The sequence below is a fragment of the Cucumis melo genome, chromosome 8, assembly GCF_025177605.1.
Source record: "Cucumis melo cultivar AY chromosome 8, USDA_Cmelo_AY_1.0, whole genome shotgun sequence".
NCBI lineage: Eukaryota > Viridiplantae > Streptophyta > Magnoliopsida > Cucurbitales > Cucurbitaceae > Cucumis > Cucumis melo.
In genome coordinates, this window is record NC_066864.1 from 33,119,346 (window position 1) to 33,141,491 (window position 22,146).

The following is a 22,146-nucleotide window of genomic DNA, read 5'->3' on the forward strand; positions in this document are numbered from 1 at the left end:
AAAATTGTAAGATAAAAGATCAATTATAGTGAAAAACTAATTACTTTTTTTCTGTTGAAGTGGGCGAATTTTAAGTTTTATATTTAGTTTCGTTTTTTTTTTCTTTTTTTTTTACTTCAATAAGTTTAGCCTTTATTATTTCTCCAAAAATGTTACATATTCTTTTTGAGTTTAACTTTACTTTAACTTTTAAATTTTAAAATGCTATAAATTTTACGTTCAAATTTTTATTTCAATTTGTTCTTCGAACTTTCATGTTTTATATTTTCACACTCAATATTCAGGCCTTCCCTATTTAAATTGTTTTGTATCTTCTAATTTGTCTTTTTTTTTTAGTTTTTCAAATAATTTTTATTTTTGTTTTGTTTTATTTTTCCAACAATATATAGGAATAAGAGATAGGTTTATTCAGGGCGTTGAGAGCTACAAATTAAGTCACATTAAAAAAACAACATTTGAATAAATTAAAAAAAATAATTATAAAGATTGGGATGGTGAGATTTGAATTATTAATTATGTGAATTGGAATCCAGGTTTGATTGAATATTTTATGTTGGTGTTAGGTTTGAGAAGCCAACATGCAATGAACACACATGTCAAACAAGTTGTATAAATTATCATGCCTTTTGTTTGAGTGGACAATGTGATAAAGCCACTCATGAATCTGTACACTATTCTCTCTCCCACATACATATATTATATATATATATATATATATATATATATATTTTGACATCTATAAATACACAAACTCCAACACATCTCTTCTTTAATTTGCATATATATCTCTTTCAATATGATACCAACGATAATGTCAAAATGGATGAGTTTAGTGAGCATTGTGTTGTTGGTGGGAGTCAGTTTAAGGTTTAGAAGTGTAAATGGGTTAAGTATGGGATATTACTTGATGAGTTGTCCCTTTGTTGATCCTATTGTCAAGAATACTGTCAACAGAGCTCTTCAAAATGATCCTACTTTAGCTGCTTCTCTTATTCGAATGCATTTTCATGATTGTTTCGTTGAGGTAGTCAAATTTTAATTTAAATATTATACGCCACTTTTTTTTTCTATATGATCAAAGCTAAAAATATTGATGTTAAACTGCAATCTTAGAGAAGATATACAATAATATTGTGATTTTTTAATGAAAAATATCAATTTATTGTTTGACATTTTGTATAATGTATCAATTAAAATTTTGAACCTTCTTAAGCGCATGTATATCAATTTACTATGTACCATTAAAACCATTTTGTTTGAAGAATATATTGTACGAGATATAATAATTTTTTCAATTAAATTCTTTAATTATCATAAATGAATAATTATTTAGATATTTTAATTATATTAAGCTTGTGTTTGTCAATAGATTAATTTTTAGATTAACATAAATGTGTTGTCTAAAGAGACTAATTCCAAATAAAACAAAAACCACTATTTCTATCTATCTCTTCTCACAAGAACTTTTTTTCTAAATCTTTTTCAAAAGTGTCCTACTTATCCAATTAACCATACAATAATAGTAGATAATTGATATTGAGAATGAGATATATTGAGATATATGGATGTGTAGGGATGCGATGGATCAATATTAATTGATTCGACAAGAGACAACACAGCAGAAAAGGACTCTCCTGCTAACCTTAGCTTACGAGGCTATGAAGTTATTGATGAGATTAAGGAGCAACTTGAACGCCAATGTCCTGGTGTTGTTTCTTGTGCCGACATTATCGCTATGGCAGCTAGAGATGCAGTCTTTTGGGTAATTTTTTAACATTTTCAAACTCAATCTTGAAGATTTTATATAAGGCATATATATATATATATATATGTATGTATGTGATAATTTATAATCTTCGTTTAAGGGAGTTGATGTTTTTTTAAAAAAAAATTGATTATAATTAAAAAAAAGAATAACGATGTGAAAACACAACAGGCAGGGGGTCCATTTTATGAGATACCGAAAGGAAGGAAGGACGGAACTAGATCAAGAATCGAAGACACTGTTAATTTACCTTCTCCTTTCTTAAATGCTTCTCAGCTTATTAACACTTTTGCTCAACGTGGCTTTACTCCTCAACAAATGGTTGCACTTTCCGGTAAGTAGATTAAATGAAACAATTTAGTTCTAAATATTGAAAGTTTAATTAGCATCTAAACACTTACATTGAAATAATCCATATATTGTGATTTTGGACAAAATATATGCATATGTATGTATGTGTGTGTGTATATATATATATATATATATATATATCTGTTGTCGCACTTCAGTTTTTAATGTAAAAAATCGTCCAAGTCTGGCAAATAATGATGAAAGAAACGAGGCAGCAAATGAACGGGTTGTTAAAAAGAACAAAGGCTACAAAACAGAAACTGGATTAGTGAAAAGCTGAGTCACGGAACACGCTCTCTTTAAGATGTTTCACCGCTCTGCTCTGATTCGTGCAAACATAATTATGTCTTGTTGTCCACAAGATAAAATAGCATTTTTTTGTCAATTAGTTTTGCACATAAACTAATTGGAACCGAAACACTAAAAAAAGAACAGCTCGAAAAACTTTTAAAAGAATGAGAATTTGAGAGAAGATTGTTTGTAGTGTGTTGTGAGAATGAGAATGAGGGAATTATATATAGTGTGGGGAGGATCGGCAAACGGTCAAATTTATTAAGGAAACGTTGAAAATTTAATTATAAAATGTTAAGAATTTAATTATGAAACGTTAAAAATTTAATTATAAAATGTTAAGAATTTAATTATAAAATGGTCAAAAATTAATAAAACGTTAATGGTCAAATAACGATCAATAATTAATTCATAAACGTTAAAACGTCGGTCAACAATTAATTCAAAAAACATTTCATAATTTCTTACAAAATTTCATCCAATAATATATATAGGAGCACATACATTGGGAGTGGCAAGATGCATATCATTCAAAGGGAGACTTGACGGCAACGACCCTCTTCTAAGTCCAAACTTCGGAAGAGCATTGTCAAGAACATGCAGCAATGGCGATAATGCGCTACAAACATTCGATGCCACGCCCGATAGCTTCGACAATGTCTATTACAATGCACTGTCGAGAGGCGCTGGAGTTTTGTTTTCAGACCAAACATTGTTTGCTAGCCCTCGCACGAGAGACATTGTGACAGCCTACGCCATGAACCAAGCCCTGTTCTTCTTGGACTTTCAACGAGCCATCACAAAAATGGGGTTACTTGATGTGAAGGAAGGTTATAGAGGCCAAGTTCGTCGCAACTGCCGTAGAGTTAATTAATTGACCATATTCATGCATATAATAGATAACATATATAATTTAATCTAAGCTAAACCTACTATACTTTAATATATAATATAAGAAGTTAATGAATACAATACAACATGGCAGCTTTTGATTATATTATATCATATGGGTGTATGTTAGAATTAAGGTAATGGTCTTGTTATTGTTAATTATCTTGTAATTAATTAATATAATTAAAATAGCTTTCTCAATAATCTATGCCGTTTTGGTTTTTCCTTTTTATGAAAAATCTATCCTTCAATCAAACAAATAACAAATAGATTCTTCTTGTCTTTTAGAATTGTAAATATTTTGTTTTAATAGTTTTTTTCATTTATAATAATATCCCACGATAAAAGGAAACGAATAACAACTTTTAGTTTGAACGAAAAAGTTGAAATTAATAAATAATTTGCCAAAAAAATAACAAAAATGATAAAATGACACTACACACATACAATGTCTATAAGTTAGTGTGGTTGCATGAAGAGAGCATTGTTGACAGTGTAAAATTCAACGGTAATAAGGATCAAATCAGTAAATCACAATATATATAATCGTTCTTCCCAGCGCTTCTTGAGCAACAATATTGATTACGCTATACCGAAACTAAAAGTTTAAATGCTTTTCTTTGGCTTTTTTCTTTTCTTGAAATCTCAGCCAACAATAACTATTTTTATTGCATTATTATTAGTGCTGAGAACCAAAAGATGAATATTTGAAATTCTAATAACACTTAAAAGAAATAATATCAATAAGATATCCAACTTCATTATTTCCACAGTTTCAAATATCTTTTTGGGGAGTCCTATGAGAACAACATATCCCTACTCATATAGGTATTATACTATATTAATTTAAAGCATTGAACAATAGACATATATGAAGGAAGAATTCTTTTGATTGCATTCATATTATTATTACTAATGGACAAATTACAACAAGAACAAACTCACGTGGTTGGAGTTTTTGACAATAAAAAAGAAAAAATAAATAAAATGGCACATATAGGAAAAAAGATGATAGTACACAAGTACATCGATCTCAAGATGTATCCATCTTTATGCATCCCTTGATTTCATCACTCACACTAATGAAAGAATTAAAATATTTCAAAAGTAAAATAATAAAATTTTACTATATGGTAATCATAACCAGATAATTTGGTGTGGGATGCAAAGATAGATGCTACCCAAAATGCACCTAAGTATTTATTAAGGAAAAAAAAAAAGAATTCAAAGAAAAAGGGGTGGATTTTGGATTACCTCCTTTAGCTTTTACATTCATCGAACCACAGAGGTCTAAATGTATAAGTTCTAAAAGCTCTTTGGCTCTATAACCTTTTCAAGTAAAATGCCTTTTTGTCATTTTTCCTTCAAGACAAGATTCACATGGAGATAATGAATGATCTTCTAACTCATATATAAGTCCATTCTTTACCAATCTCCCGATCCGATCGAGATTTATGTGACCTAACCTTAAAAGCTAAAGATAGGTATTGTTATTTGGAGAAATTCTTTGCCTTTTATTTTGAGTATTAGCAGTTCTAAACATCTCATGATTTAAAACTACTTTTGCTTCATTAGGTTTTAATACATACAAGTTGTTTTCAAGCTTAGCTGAACAAATATGTACACCATTTTTAGAAATGAACGCTTCATTCATAGAAAAATTAATTGAGTCCATATGTTCAATAAGACAAGAAACAGAAACTAAGTTTCTTTTAATTTTAGGAACTATGTACAAGTTTTCCAAAAACATAAATCTATTTGCGAAAAACAACTTAGCATCTCCCACTGTGCAAGCTGAAATGACATCTCCCGTTCCGACCTTGAGTGTCATCCCACCCTCCTCAAGGTGCTTGAAGGAACTAGTTTCCAGTAAAGAAGAACAAACATGGTTAGTGGCCCCTGAATCAAGTATCTAGGCATTTTGGTCATTTTCCACTAAACATATTTCAAAGACAAGTAAATCATATTTACCTTCCTTTTCTTTCTTCTTAGCAAGGTACTTGGGGCAATTTCTTTTCCAATACCCATCCACATTGCAATGGAAACATTTCTCCTTGATGGCTACCTTAGCCTTCCCTTTGCCCTCGCAGCAGCAGTAAGACCTTTCCCCTTCCCTCCTTTCTTCTTTTGAATGAAGGTGCAAACCTCCTGGAATGGGCAACATTTGCCTCTCCTTCTTTCTGTCCCTTAAGAGACAGAAAAGTTTGCAACTCTTTTAGGAGGGTAGTCATGTCGTACTCTATCTTGTTCATTTCTGCATTGCTGCAAAATTGAAGAAAGCTCTTCGGAAGAGATTTCAAGATATAAGACACTTGACTCTTCTCATCAAAGACCGCTTCGTTCATTTCTGCTACGTTGAAGTTGACTACCATGTCAAGAACATGTTCTCTAATAGATTTACCCTCTTTCATACGTCCTTCTCCCACTTACTATGAACATTTCCTCTATTCACCTTGTTATTGATCCATACAAACACTTTTCGAAGGGAGGCCACGCCCAGGGAGACACGAAGCCAAGTATGGATCTTACGTGTGAACTCTTAAGGACGTGAGAGCTAAAAATTGATATATCATATATACCATTTTTCTCCCACTAAAATGTTCTATTAATTTAGGGTTTAGTTGTACTTAGCTAAATTCCAGCTAAATGAATCTAACTAAGTCTATTCTTATTATAACACTTATAATAAAACTTTACTCTAAAGTTTCTAGGTGTATTAAACCATTTAATTTACGTAGTCACATCTTATGTTAATAGGAATAAAGTTAATTCAACGCAGTTTTGGGTCAGTTCCAAGGTAGGAGGTGTTCCGTAAATCGTCAACTTAAGTATCCACAGCCTTAGACAGAACTTTACCGGTGGAGTTCCCTTATAACCTTAAATCCTATTGGTCCTACTTGGTTATGCAACTCAACAATATTCTTCTTTTTTGCCCTTATTGTTTTAAATGTTTAAATTTGATCATTGTTTAAATAGAATGAGTATTACTTTACCACGGTTATATTTTCTTTCAAAAGTCACTAAAAATTGTAATTGGATTTCATAAGCCTTCTTTTGCATTCCTTCTGAGATCATGTTGTTCAACTAGAAAGTCTTGTTTCTTGTTTATGTTACCTCTTTCTTGCTTTACTTTAACCCCTACTTGTGTTTTTCACTTGAGCTTTGCCAGCGCTGGAATGATTGTATATGATTGCTTAGTTCTGATGGCTATGTGTATCACTTTCTTCATTCAGGTTGATTATACCTTTGTGTTTTCTTTTCGCCTTTTGTTGTTCATAGATAATGCACGTTCAACTTGAATGGGATTGTAAGGCTTTCTCGTTTTATCTCTCTACATAATGCACTTGTGGAAGAGGCACTACTTAATTCTTTGTTTATAGTATATTTTAGATTCTTAAGGGATGTCTTATTCTTTTATAACCCAGGTTTGTTTAGAGGGAAATTATAGAATATTTGGTGTTTGTAACATCTACAGAATGGACAAATCATGGATGATGGAAAATAGGATGTCTAGAGAATATGATGTAGGAGTTGAAAGTTTTATTCAATTTGGTTTGTCTCATGCCAAAGGTTCTAATTCGATAAGATGTCCATGTCTGAAATGCGGGAATCGTTTACTTAAGGATGTCTCAATAGTTCGGTATCATTTGTATGCCAATGGAATTGATAAAAGTTACAAGATATGGTTCTGGCAAGGTGAAGATTTGAACTTAGAGACCGTTAGCAGTAAAATGGAAAATACAGTCCATGAAAAATATGAACACGATGATTTGTTTAATATAGTAAACATGTTTCAATCCGCTCATGACAAATCTTGTAATAGATCCAATACATTTGATACTATGTTTCATGATGCAAAGAAATTCTTATATCCAGGATGTAAGAAATTCACGAAGTTGTCAGCCCTCGTGAGACTGTACAAATTAAAGGTTAGATATGGTTGGAGTAACACTAGCTTCTCTGAATTGTTGTCCACAATAAGTGATCTCCTACTTGACAACAATGAAATACCAACTTCTTTATACGAAGCGAAGAAAACACTAGGTGCCTTAGGACTGAGTTACCAAAAAATTGATGCGTGTCCTAATGATTGTTGTTTTTATAGAAAAGAGTATGAAAACTCGACAAAGTGTCCTAAGTGTGGTTTGTCAAGGTGGAAGATTAATAAAAACTCAACAAAAGAAAATAGTGGAGTGGCTGTCAAGCAGATGTGGTATTTTCCAATAGTTCCAAGATTTATAAGAATGTTTAAGAACTTAGAGAATGCTAAGAACTTGTGTTGGCATGCGATGGATAGAAAAGTCGATGGTATTATGAGACATCTGGCTGACACTCCATCATGGAGTTTGATAGATCACATATGGCCAACATTTGAATCAGAACCAAGAAATCTTCGTTTAGGTTTGTCGACTGGTGGAATTAACCCATTTGAAGATTTATCGTTCAACTATAGTTGTTGGCCAGTTATTACTACAATATACAATCTTCCACCATGGTTGTGTATGAAAAGGAAACATTTGATGTTGACAATGTTAATATCAGGTCCGAAGCAACCGAGATATGGTATCAACACCTATTTAGCATCCTTAATTGATGATCTCAAAATTTTATGGGAAGAAGGGGTTCAGTGTTTTGATGCATATAAAGAAGAATATTTCACTTTGTGAGCCGTCTTATTGTGAACTATCAATGATTTCCCTGCATACGGTAATTTATGTGGGTGTAGTGTCAAAGGTTTTAAGGCTTGTCCAATATGTGGAGAAGAGACTACTTCAATCAGACTACAACATGGAAAAACAATGTATACATGGGACACAGGAAATATTTGCCAAGACATCATCCTTATAGATTACAAAAAAAGAATTTTGATGGTAAGCAAGAGCATGGAAATCCTCCACAACCCTTGTCAGAATAGGCCATCTACTTTAAACTCAAAGAAATGATATTTTCTTGTGGGAAGAAGTGGCAAGAATAATAACGAAGGTGGCAATGACTATTGGAAAAGAAGATCAGACTTCTTCGAACTACCATATTGGAAGAACTTGCATGTACGACATTGTTTGGACGTAATGCATATTGAGAAGAATGTATGCATGAATATAGTAGGACCATTGGTTGATATACCAGGCAAAAATAAATATGGGATGAATAGTAGACTTGATCTAGTGGGGATGAATATAAGACCAGAAATGGCACCAATGGTTACAGGTAATAGAACTTACATACATGCAGCATGTTATATATTGTCAAGAGAAGAGAAGTATCGGTTTTGTAAGACTTTGTCAGAAATTAAACTTCCAGAAGGATATTCATCAAATATGAGAAGTCTTGTCTCTTTGGATGACTTAAAACTTAATGGCCTTAAATCGCATGACTGTCACGTTTTAATGCAACAATTGCTTCCAATTGCAATACATTCAATCCTACCGAAGAATGTGAGATACACTATAAGTAGACTGTGTTTTTTCTTCAATGCGATTTATGCTAAAAGTTTCTCCGTATCAGAGCTTGATGGATTGCAAGAAGATATAGTTATGACTTTATGTAATCTTGAGAAGTATTTTCCACTCTCTTTTTTCATAATTATGGTTCATCTCGTTGTTCATCTTGTGAGAGAAGTAAAACTTTGTGGTCCTGTATGTTTGCGGTGGATGTACCTATTTGAAAGATACATGAAAGTGTTGAAAAGTTTTGTTCGTAATAGAAATCAACCTGAAGGATGCATTGCAGAAGCACAAGTATGTGAAGAGTCTGTTCAATTCTGTTCGGACTTCCTTTCTGAATTAGATCCAATTGGTCTTGGATCACTAAATTCAAGGGAAGACAAACAAACCGATAGGCCACTGTCAGTGGGAACCTATGTCCGCCCTGATATGCAACAATTGAAGTAAGCACATCTTCACATTTTACAGAACACTGAAGAAGTACATCCATATATAGAGTATGCTTTCTTATCATCATACACTAACACCATTAAATTATCCTTCACAACACATAATTTATATTTATTACCTATTTTGTAGGGAACATATGAACCATCTCAAAATTGAAAACCCAAGAAGAGCAAAAAATGAACAGTGGCTACAAGTTGAACATAATTGATCATTCGGTGCATGGATACGAGATAAGGTGAATGAATACTTCAAATCATCCATGTTGTTTTATTATTATTGCTTACCAGTCCCAACATGTAACTTTTTTTTTTTTTGAATAGGTGATGTGTGAATTACACGAAGGAAAGGTAGACTCGAACACAATACAATGGCTTGCACATGGCCCCAATTGTGGTGTAATGACGTATGAAGGGTATATGGTTAACGGATGTTCTTACCGGACTAAGTATCGTGATGACCATCAAACTGTTCAAAATAGTGGGATTATGTTAGTGGCAACGACGATGTAGGTGTCTAGTGCGAAGGACAAAAATCCATTGATTGGTGACATGTCTTTCTATGGGATCATTGAAGACATTTGGGAAGTTAGTTACAATACGTTCAATACTATTATTTTCAAATGAAAATGGGTTGAAAATAAGACTGGTGTTCGAACAGACGATCTTCATTTCACGTTGGTTGACCTTAGCCGAATTGGACATTCTTCAAATTTCTTCATTATTGCCACACACGGAAACAAGTCTTTTATGTCTCAGATCTTGTTGATCCAAGATGGTCGGTTGTTGTAATGCCACCACAAAAAGACTTTTCGTATAAATGTGCTAATGATGACCTTGGAGATATGTTGTCGTACTACCCCCCAATCTCAAAATGGAATTCAACAAGTGACATTGATGAAAGTGGGGATACATACACTAGACTTGACTGTGAAGGCACATGGGTTACCACTTGACTTTCACAGGTATGTAAAGTAATTAAAGTCTCATTGGATTTCCTTTTTTTGTTATGTTTAATGATAATGATCGTCGTTGTTTATTTGCAGGACAAAGTCAGTTCGAGATATGAACCCTACTGTTATGAAGCAAACTTATTTCATGTTCAAGACTTTTTTTACAACTTTGAACATTATTAAGTCTTTTATTTGCCATATTTAAAGTATTATGTGTTCTATTATTGTTAGTATGAGTTAATCATGGTGTTAGCATTTGAAAGAACAATTTGTTAAAGTACTATGCGTTCTATTTCAAATCTAATTATTTTTCGTACTATTCCATTAGTACTGTAGATGTGGTTGTTACTAACCATTTCTTCTTTTACTATTACATCAGTATTGTAGATATGGTTGATTCACAGGATGTTGCTACACCGAAGGAAAAAGGAGAAAGTAGTACATAAAAAAGAAAACGTGGTCCAACTGAAATGAAGGAAATAACTCGTGCTAGGAGTAAGGGTCAAAAACTAGGGATTCAGTACAATGAGTTGGGTCAAGCAATTGGTCAAAATGCAACGAAACTGAAGAGTTTCATAGGAATGACTATGTGGTTCCATGTTCCCATTACATACTCCGATTGGCCTACGATGCCAAAGGAAATAAAGGACAAAATATTTGAACTAATAGAGGTAACAATTGCCATGAACATTTGAAGTTTGGTACACCATCCATTTCTTTTGCTATGTAACATGTTATGTGAATATTATGTAGGCCGAATTTGTGGTAGACCCTCGATCAAAGAAGACTATCATCCAGAACGCTGGCGTATGCTTTCGTCAATTCAAATACAGATTGACGACAACATATGTTTTGCCATTTCTGGATGATGTTAAAAAATTGAAATTCCCGCCGAATGAGTACTCCTTCATAGATCAACAACATTGGACTGAGTTTGTTGCATCTCGGTTAAAGGAAAACTTCAAAGTAAGTATAACGCTTTCGATCCTTCTTTAAATTTGAATTGCAATTGTATAAGCTTCATATGTTAATTTATTAAATTTGTATAATGAAATGTAAAGAAAAAGAGTGAAAATGGGAAGGAGAAGCGGAAGAAATATAAGTACAACCACATAACCTCTAGGAAGGGGTATGCAAATCTTATGGAGAAGTTGGTAAGCTGATTTTCTTTAAATTGTTGTAGGATTATATGTAATTCTAAATATCTTATTATGTTATAGTTACTCTTTTGCCACATTCTTTAACATTCGCTTCGTGTTTTAACTATAAATAGAAAGCATAGTCATCGAATCAAATTGATCGATCCATAGTTTGGAAACAAGTTAAAATGGATCGTAAGGGACAAATTTCGGACGAAGAGACCAAGGAAGTGGTGAATCTTATAGTAAGTACTTGCATTTTTTTTACTTTTTTTGTATAAGCAAGTACTAGTTTCCATTCTTCGCACTTGTGTTGGATGAATTTGTAGCCACCCAAAAGACGACTAATGCTTTCGGTGAAAAGAATATTCTAACAAGGGCTTTGGGTGGTAAGGATCGTCCTGGAATACTCCGCGGTGTGGGGAAGTATGTGACAAAGAAAAAGTACTTACATACCGCAACACAACAAAAAACAAATGAAAAAGAGGATGAGAAGGCCACTTCTAATAAACACGATCGAATGGCGAAAAGAATAAAAGAGTTGGAGGACGAATTGTTGAAAATGAAAGAGAAGGATGATAGCCTAGGCGACTTAAAAGAAGAACTAGGTATGGGTTCTAAAGAAAAATCATCCATGAAAGGGGCTGAAAATGTGAACGATTTGGAAGATCTATCAAATGATTTAGAATCACAAAAAGACGTAGAGGATGTTGTTGAATTGAATGAAGACATTAAGGTATGTTTTTCTAAAGACCTTTAATCCATAAGGTTACATGTTCTATGTGTATATTGTCCTTACAATTGACTTGGATTCGTAAAGGTCAACATAGCGAAGGACGATGAGGAGGTGGAAGGTGTGATGTTAGAGAAAATGAAAGTTAGTGAATCCAAAGTTTAACTTCATTTAGTAATTAAACTTTTGTGAGGTATACATATTTGATAAAGTCTTCTAAATAGGTTGAAACTCCGTGCAAGTTGGCGTTTGAAACGAAAGATCATGTCGTTGCATGGGGGACCATAATTGATTCAGATGTAGAGGTGACAATGCTAAAGTCGTAGTAGATGTCGTGGTGGATGGGGATTGTGCAATTCCCATTCCATCAGAGCAAGGGATGTACAAAATGTCCCAGGAAGTTGGTTCACACTTGTGGCCACGTGATCTTGTCATTACTGACAATATAAAGGTAATGAAATTTTCATTGAAGGATATACATGTCGCATTTTGTATTAACCCTAATTGCAATATCTTTTATAGATGGACTATGGGGAATTTACTAAGGATATGACCATATTTGCACCGACACTAATTCAAAATGCTCCAGTTGCACTACGGTTCTTACTACGAATGGTTGAACATATGGGGTCAGCAATTCAAATCACCACACCATATGACGTATTTGGGGTCCGATGAAAATGTTGCATAATGATAGAGTCGTTGAAGGATTTCACATCTATGCGACCAATAGCTACCGTTTGCCTTGATGCGTACATAATGTAAGATATGTTATTACAGTGTTACTCTTTATAAGTTTTGTTTGAAATTTATCTTCTTTCAATGTCTTTGTAACGCACTCGTAGGTATCTATACACACGTATGGAATCATCAAGAACTTTGAATCTATACAAGTTCGTTAATGCTGGGTCGATTAGTTGTGGGAGTTCTAAAGAAGAACGAGCCTAATTTTTGACTACACGATTACTTGGAATAGATTACGATCAACTCTTACTGATTCCTTACAATTCTGAGTATGTCCATAACCTAAAGTTATTGATACGAATTGTGCTTACAGTAGTCTAAGATGTAGTATTATTGTTTCACACATATATTTAGGAATCATTGGACATTGGTTGTAATAAACCTTACGAAGGGTGCTGCCTTTTGGATAGACACTTTGAAAAACCGTATTGACCCAGATGTAACTGAAGTAGTTGAAAGGTATGTCATACTTACTTTTACCTTTACTTCCTTTTTTTTTAATGAGACAATAATTTAAGTAGTTCAAACTCTAATATTGTTTTGTAGGTCGTTCAACATAATGAACAAGAACAAACCAAATTGGAGGGTCGTGAAGGTATGTGAATATTTATGTTGCTATGGGTTGTAAATTAATTCATATTTCTAACATAGGTCAAGTCATTTGTATGTGTATCTCCAGTGTCCTAAGCAATCAGGAGTAGTAGAATGTGGTTATTACATGATGTGGTTCATGCGTGACATCATAATGTCAAGGAGTACTTCTATCATACAGATAGTAAGCATAAGAGTTATAAAACTAGCGTGCATATATACTTTTTTGTGAATGAAACTCATTTAGAACCACTTTATTGTCTACAGATGTAAGATTCACCCCGTGCTTACACACAAGATGACATTGATTGTATAAGGTCTGAGTGGGCTGAGTTTGTAGGGAAGCACGTACATTGTGCTTAGGATAAGATATTTTGTCACACATTTTGTCACATATTTTGTCATATACTTTGTCACATATTTTGTCACATATTTTTGTGTTCGAGCTACCATGAAAAATACAGTGCTGGAGGAAAATACAACTGCCATGTTCAATATCAATGAAGTAAGGTTATCTTAGAAATTACTAAAATGCAGTTTTTGAAGTTCATCAAATTATCTCCATTGATTTAGTATCTGTAACTTGAATACACAAAGTGCTAAGATGAGACACTCTGTTTTACTTGCCAGGCGCTAAAAGTTGTTCTCAGCCTTTTACTTCAAATCCCAGCACTTCATAATCCATTTTCATTCAAAAGGTTGGTTTTCTCTCCTTTTGTACTTTGTGCTAGTGCATCGTTCGATCAATTCTCTTACTTTTAGCCATTGATATGCTTGTAGGTGTTTTAGCTTTGAGTTTTGTTAAGTATGTGGGTTGAATTTGTTGTTTGCGATTATGTGTTCTTGAAGTGTGTATGTAATTTAACTAAGTATGTGCTCTATGTTGTTGAAGTGTGTTGTTGATCATGAAGTGTTGTTGAAGTGTGTGTTGACAAAAAAGTGTTGTTGATCATGAAGTGTTGTTGAAGTGTGTTGTTGATAAAAAAGTAATGTTGAAGTGTGTTGTTCATCATGAAGTGTTGTTGAAGTGTGTTGTTGATCATGAAGTGTTGTTGATCATGAAGTGTTGTTCAAGTGTGTATGTAATTTACCTAAATTTGTGGGCTGAATTTAGCTAAGCTTAGAAGTTATTATTCTTGAAGTGTGTATGTGATCTATGTTATTGAAGTGTGTTGTTGATAATGAAGTGTTGTTGAAGTGTGTTGTTGATAAAAAAATGTTGTTGATTATGAAGTGTTGTTGAAGTATGTTGTTGATCATGAAGTGTTGTTGAAGTGTGTATGTAATTTAGCTTAGTTTGTGAGCTGAATTTAGCTAAGCTTAGAAGTTATTATTCTTGAAGTGTGCATGTGCTCTATGTTGTTGAAGTGTGTTGTTGATCATGAAGTGTTGTTGAAGTTCCGTAATGAATTTAGCTAAGTTTGTCGACTGAATGTGGTGTTTGCGATTATGTGTTGTTCAAGTGTGTATGTAATTTAGGTAAGTTTGTGGGCTAAATTTGATGTTTGCACTTATGTGTTGTTGAAGAGTGTATGTAATTTAGGTAAATATGTGCTCTATGTTGTTGAAGTGTGTTGTTGATGTGTGTTGTTGATCATGAAGTGTTGTTCAAGTGTGTTGTTGATAAAAAAGTGTTGTTGAAGTGTGTTGTTGATTATGAAGTATTGTTAAAGTGTTTTGTTGATCATGAAGTGTTGTTAAAGTGTGTATGTAACTTATCTTAGTTTGTGGGAGGAATTTAGCTAAGCTTAGAAGTTATTATTCTTGAAGTGTGTATGTGCTCTATGTTGTTGAAGTATGTTGTTCACCATGAAGTGAATGTGATGTGTTTACGTGGGTGAATGTGTTGTCTTGTTGAATCATTTTTTTTTCCTTTTCTTATCTTATTAGGTTTTGCCACAATCCATTGGAGCAAATAAGCCATATTTACGCCAATTCATTGATGTATAGGCTTTTTTATAGGTTTGGTAGGAAATTTTTTTGCTTAAATATAGTTATTTAAATAGTTTGTTCGTACCAAAACACATTTGTACCAACAATTAAAACAATATTACAAAGTGTGTTGGGTCTATAAAAGCGTTCACCGTTTTTCCATATGTGATTGTATTGGTTTGTTATGGTATGTGTAATGGCAGGGCGACAAGAAATATAGGATCCAATAAGAAAGAGGGCTATTGAAAACAGTGACTAAAAACAGAAATATGACATTTAAATTGAAAAATAAAACTGTCATCGAAAAAGTTTTATTGACATTTAATTAAAGTCATGGTAAGTAAAATGATGACAATTAAAAAGTGTCATAAATGATAAATAATGGCATTTAATATCAGTCATAGAATATTAACAATGACACCTATCCTCCATCATAAAATGTAAACTATGAAAGTTATAAGCTGTCATAAAATATAAACAATGATAGTTATTAACTGTCATTGAAAATAAATAATGACAATTACACTCTGTCATAAAATGTAAACTGTGATAGTTATTAACTGTCATCGTAACTAAATAATGACAGTTATAATCTGTCATAAAATGTTTCATTTGTGACATTTATTATATGTCATGAAAACCACATTTCGACAGTTTTTTACAACTGTCATAAAAAACTTTCCATGACTGCCGCATCAATGACTCTAAAAAACTGTCACGAAAACTTTTCATGACAGCACTTAACTGTTATTGTAGACCCTTTTTTCTATTAGTGTAGGTTGATTATTGGTGTGTATTGTAATTCAAAGATGAAGATGAAAGGATGAAAACCCTTTCCAACGGAAGAATTACAGAGACCCAATTTTAATTGAAACCTTAAAAAATACCAATACATTGGCAAAAATTACAAAACTAATTTTTATGATTAAACATGTTGTGAAAAAAATACAAAGAAGAAGAACTTACTCTCGTTGACGACTCTGAATCTACCAAACACTAACTTGGGGCACCACCACTTGGAAACCTTTCTATTCTCTGATTGAGATGGTTTGTGGGAACCAAAATTGGATTGAGGGATTTTTTTTTTTAAAGACTCATAGCTGAACTCTTCTCACTGTAGATATATTTCTGTGTCCATGGATATAGACCAATATCAGTAAGTTAATCCTTCACAAGTGTTCGTAACACCAGTTGGGTCAAATTACCGTTTTATCCCTGAGTTACTTCTAGTCCTTAAATACCAGTGCTCCTCTAGTGAACAACCTGTTTATGGTCCAACCACTAAACAGAAAACCTCTCTCGTGCCATAGAGAGGGTAGGGCCCTTTGTTCAAGTTCTGGAGACACTATTTAAGGGAACACTTATCTACTTACCCTAAAGGTGAGAATGAGTGAATTCCATCTTCTGTGATTATGTTCCCAGCTCCCCACTCGGCCTTGCTCCCAAAATGATAAGCATATTGAGTCAGCAATCTGGCCACTCTCACCTGTACAAATCCAAGGACAATCCCTCGCAAATAGGAGTTCATAATACACTCAGGATTAAGACTAAGTTACCTAGATCATCCTAATGAAATAGAAATCCAACTAGTTAATGGAGTTGCATCTAGTGATTACTATTTCATGGTCTAGTCTTATGCAAACTCATTGTATAGGATACCCTCACTCGCATGTCACATACATGAACTCATTGGATCAATGTGTTTGTATCAAATACAAAGTGAGCCGTATCCATAGTGTTAACAGGATAAGGTACCCAACCTTAACTCTATACTATAGATCTTTTAAGCTGATCTTGAACATTGATCCCCGTATGTCTCTACATACTGTTCAAGACTCATCAAACAGCTTAGGATGTTAGTTTATTGGATTTAGGTTATTAAGACAAAACTAATAATATAATCAATAACACTTATTGAAATTATAATAATAAAACACTTTATTAATAACGGTCAATTGATTATATATTTACTATATACGAGTTTTAAGACATAAAGCCTAACAGAAGAAACTCCATTATTTAGGGTTGAAGTTGACAAAGCTATGATTGTAAGGCTGAGGCTTTGATACCATATGAGTGCAGTAGAAAAAGGGCAATATGAACGCAGTAGAGAGAAGAGGAAAAGTAAAGATATTTGTAATTAGTTGTTATTTATGAACAGAGAGCATATCCTTTTATAATGAAAAATGGCGCAAAATAGAAAAAATGATAGTCACTACAAAGGGAAATCGATATAGATAGGAAATTTTAGGCTTTGGTTCTAAAAAATGTCAAAAAAACAAAAAATCTTAAGAATTATAGCAAACTGTTTATACTAAATGTGATTTCACTTCTAGATAATCCTCAAATAACCTTAAGAGAATCGATATAGATTGCAACTATTTTAATAATTCTTTAATAATTGATTTTTTAAAATATTTTTCTCTCTTCTTAAAAATTGAGAGTTAGTAAAATCTTGTCTTACTAATACCATATATCGTTTACATTTTTATATTTGTCAACTAAATATTAAATATACATTATTTCAATTTATTTTCACAAATGTGTTATCAATTAACAATTTTATTGAAGATTCTATATTTAACCCTTATGACTACGCAAATTTGTTGTAGCTCCATCTACAAACTCAATTCCTCATGATTCCTCACACATATCCATTTACAAATTTTAATAAGAACTCAATTCCTCATACAATTCTTTTAAGAAGAACACGAGATTTGTCATTGCCCACCAAAAGATGTTTTCATTTTGTAGAAGAAGGTAAAGAGAAGATTTATGGAGATCAACGAGGGTTTGGACGGAAAGGGGAGGTTATGTTATGTTCATGGTGAGACGAGAAAAGTATAGTGATCAGTGAGAGGCGATGACTCTTAGCAAGAATTATTTGGTTGATACTTCTTGTTCTTGTAGAGTTGTTGGGGTGAAATATGTTGATCAATACTTAGCATCTAATAATGTATCTACGTAGCTGGTCATCAAAGTAGCTTTAATACCATGACTCCCTCTTTAAAACTTAAGGAGAAAAAATAACATACACCGTACAACTTGCTAAATATCACCAAGAGCTAAGCAATTCACTCAAGACATCCAAGACCTTGAAAATGTGTCACAATTGGTTTTGTTAAGACTATCCTAATTCAAAAACAAACAAACAAAAAGTTGCAAATACAAGGTATTTGTTTAGTCGATATACACATATTTTTTATTTGGATGAAAAAATTGGTTGCTCATTCATTCAAATACAATTTATTTTTTAGCACAATATATTTGTGGAACAATAACAACTATTTTGAACACAAAGTATTTGTTTGTATTTCTTTATGTTGAATTTTTTTTTGTTTATGCCGAAATATTTTGTGTTAGTGAGTTTTGATGGCGGAAATTAAAGTAATTTTATTTTAGATTCTTTAAAAATATTTTAGATTCTTAAATAGTCAATAGAATCTTAGTTCTTATGATTTGAACTACTACCATATACATATTATATTTGTCTTTTATTATATTTTTTCGTTTACAGATTTTAATCGTCAAAGTCTTTAAAAAGTCTAATCTGTCTACATGCTCTTATTAGTCGTCTCTACAAAGAGCCAGTCGTCTCTAATCGACCGTAAATTAGTAAATTACAAGATTATGCTCTTAGTAGTCATCTCTACAAAGCAAATCGTCTCCAAATCGATTCTAAATTAGTAAATTATAAGATTCGCATAGAATTATTTTTATGAAATATTGTAGATTTTCCAAGAACTTGAGATTAAGATTTATACAGGATTAAGTTTTTTTTTTTTTTCCCACATCTTATCCTATTCATCAAGAAATTTCTAAGAGTCAAGGTTACTCCTAAAGAATATATTTTAAAGAGATTCCCTTGAGAAATTATCATTTAAGTAATTGATAATACAATGGTAATTTCAATCATTATGAGAGAATTCTAGAAATATTTTTTTTTCTATTAGCTTTTTTCATTAATCAACTATAAAGTATTTATCCTTTTTATGCTCACTTTAATATTCTTCTGTTTATGAATGTTGAATTGAGATGAAACCGTATTTAAAATCTAGATCAAAATTTATATACATTAGTTTATTAAATAATTCTTTGAATAAAATACACGTGTGAGTTCTAATTCTTGATGCTAATTTATTATAATTTTTTTCTTCTCATAATTTGTGAATGTCTTAGTCCTAGGGTAATTTCTTATACAATGATTAAAAGATTATGGAAGAAACAAATAAAAACTTTCTTAAAAATTATTTTAGTTACAATGTATTGTATTTGATTTGGTAGATTAGTAAACGAAGGTAAGTAAGTTTGTACCAAATATATCTAGCTAGTTATAGTTTTGTGTATTTATATTTGATTGAGTATATTGGAGATGAAGATAACTAAATTTGTATATATTTATATTTTTTATAACTCTATTGGATCAAGTAGAAAGGAGGAAAAGTTAAATAAAAAACTTGTTAATAATGAAATAAATTGAAATAATTTATGATTCGTTTATTTAATTATTTTCCTTTTTTTTAGTTCTTGTTGTTAGTCCTACTGTATAATAACAAGAGATGGGCTTTATAATGGGCTTGGGCTTGGGGTTGGGCTTGGGGTTGGGCTTGGGGTTGTGTTTGTTTTTTTAATAATCAGATCAGATGTCTTAATATAGACAACACACAATTTGGTTTGATAGAGCATTGTTTTACCAACCACAACATGATTGAAGGCCAATGTGGGACCCACCAAACCAACCTCAATCACCTCCACCTCCACCTCCAAATATATAATAAACTCCATTCACCTGTTTGACCTTCAAATTTCGATCAAATTCATTGCTTCAATCTCAATAATCGGAATTTCATCGTCTAATGGGTTTGAAGGAAACCTTTTATCTTTCCCATGGATCTCCCATGATGAGCATCGATGATAGCATTCAAGCAAGACAGTTCTTTAAATCATGGAAGGACAATGTTTTTGTGACAAAACCCAAAGCCATTCTCTGCGTTTCTGCCCATTACGACACCACTTTTCCCACCGTCAACGTTGTTTCCGGTCCCAACGGTACCATCTACGACTTCTATGGCTTCCCCTCCTCTATGTATAAGGTCATATTTTTCTTTTTCTCTATCTTTTCCACTTTTGGGGCCTTCTCTTTTTCCAAATCATCTCTTCTATTGCTTTTGTTTTTCGGAAATTGTTTGATTTCATTATCCAATAACATTTTCTTTCCTTTAGTTATACCCGATTTTTCATTGACTCTTCTATTCTTTATCTGTTTTATTATTATTATTGTTTATGTTCTAAATTTTCATTAACAATTAGCATAGATACACGATTGAATTAATTAACAAATGAAAAACAACAGTTAAAGTATCCGGCACCGGGAGCTCCGGCGCTGGCGAAGAGTGTGAAAGAGGCTCTGGTAAGAGCAGGGTTCGAGCGAGTGGAGGAGGAGCGAGGACGGGGATTGGACCATGGAGCGTGGGTTCCTTTAATGTTCATGTATCCAGAAGCAGACATCCCAGTATGCCAACTCTCAGTACAATCACACCTAAATGGAACACATCATTACAATTTGGGCAAAGCATTGGCTCCTCTTAAGGATGAAGGAGTTCTTATAATTGGGTCAGGAAGTGCTACACATAACCTTAGGACTCTCAATCGTAATGGAAACTCTTCAGCCATTGCCCCATGGGCTCTTGAGTTTGATAATTGGCTCAAAGATGCTCTCCTGCAAGGAAGGTATATGCGCTTTTTTCCCTCTAAATTATTAACAGTATAATGTCAAACAATTTATAGATAATACCAAAGTTTAGTTCTCATAGTATATCTTGGTAAAGGTCTATTAAAGGTAGAATCTAGTCCGTATTAAAGATAGAACCCAGTCCTTATTGTATGATAAAAGTTATAAAACCTTCCATAATACTCATCAAACTGTAGGGACCATTTATAAAATTATTGTCAAAAAAACACAGGGACTAAATTGTAATGTAGTCAATCTGGACTCCATTAGTTGCATGAGATGAGATGAGATGAATTAGTAGATGAATATTATTTGGTGGTGTAGATACGACGACGTGAACGAGTACGGGAAGAAGGCTCCTCATGCAAGAATGGCACATCCAAGTCCGGACCACTTTTTCCCGTTGCATGTTGCGATCGGAGCAGCGGGAGGCAACCCGAAAGCAAAGCTTATCCACCATAGCTGGGACCTTGGAACCATGTCATATGCCTCCTACCAATTCACAGACTCTTCACCCACCCACCAATCACAAGAATTATGACATCAACATTTCTCTGTTGTTTTTACCATAGGCTGTGTGTTGTGAATGCACTCCTTTTCAATTAAGTTCAAATGTAGCTCCTCGCTATATGCTCCGCTGTTTAATTCTGTTGGATATGATACACCATGTGATTTTCTTTTGCGATTTAATTAACAATACATAATACTGATGTACTAAGATCGAGGGAAAGTAGAAGATTTCGTTGCTTGAATTAGTGTATATTTGGAAGTGATGGTCAATGTGGTGATTTTAAGAAGAAAAAAAAAAAAATAGGTACCATCGTACAAAGTACGATCACACTGACGTAGGAAGGGAGGATAATAGCGGACAGAAGAAATGAAAAACTAAAGAAAACTTATCTTTCTCCTCCGATAAATTAGAGGAATGAACAAATAAATCTTCTTACCGAAATGTTTTGTTTAGTTTTGACAATCAGTCATTTTTGACAAAATTTGAAATACTTAACAACCAACCTTAAATAACTTTTGAAACATTTTAGAAGTTTAGTTTAATCTATTTTTATCTTAAAGATTTAAATAAAAACTGATTTAAAAAAAAAAAAACAATTTTTTTGGTCAATTCAAACTTGTCCCT

At 32.8% G+C, this 22,146-nt stretch overlaps 2 protein-coding genes across 2 annotated transcripts; both read left to right on the forward strand.

Moving 5' to 3' along the window:
- Window positions 1-656: 656 nt before the first annotated feature.
- LOC103491521 (peroxidase 47) lies at window positions 657-3,502 on the forward strand. Its single transcript, XM_008451508.2, has 4 exons — window positions 657-1,024; window positions 1,574-1,762; window positions 1,937-2,099; window positions 2,902-3,502. Exons 1-4 carry the CDS (start codon window positions 797-799, stop codon window positions 3,279-3,281), a joined length of 960 nt encoding a protein of 319 aa, XP_008449730.2. The 5' UTR covers window positions 657-796; the 3' UTR covers window positions 3,282-3,502.
- A 16,474-nt stretch (window positions 3,503-19,976) lies between these two features.
- LOC103491530 (extradiol ring-cleavage dioxygenase) lies at window positions 19,977-21,763 on the forward strand. Its single transcript, XM_008451520.3, has 3 exons — window positions 19,977-20,373; window positions 20,634-21,010; window positions 21,336-21,763. Exons 1-3 carry the CDS (start codon window positions 20,137-20,139, stop codon window positions 21,550-21,552), a joined length of 831 nt encoding a protein of 276 aa, XP_008449742.2. The 5' UTR covers window positions 19,977-20,136; the 3' UTR covers window positions 21,553-21,763.
- The last annotated feature ends 383 nt before the right edge of the window (window positions 21,764-22,146 follow it).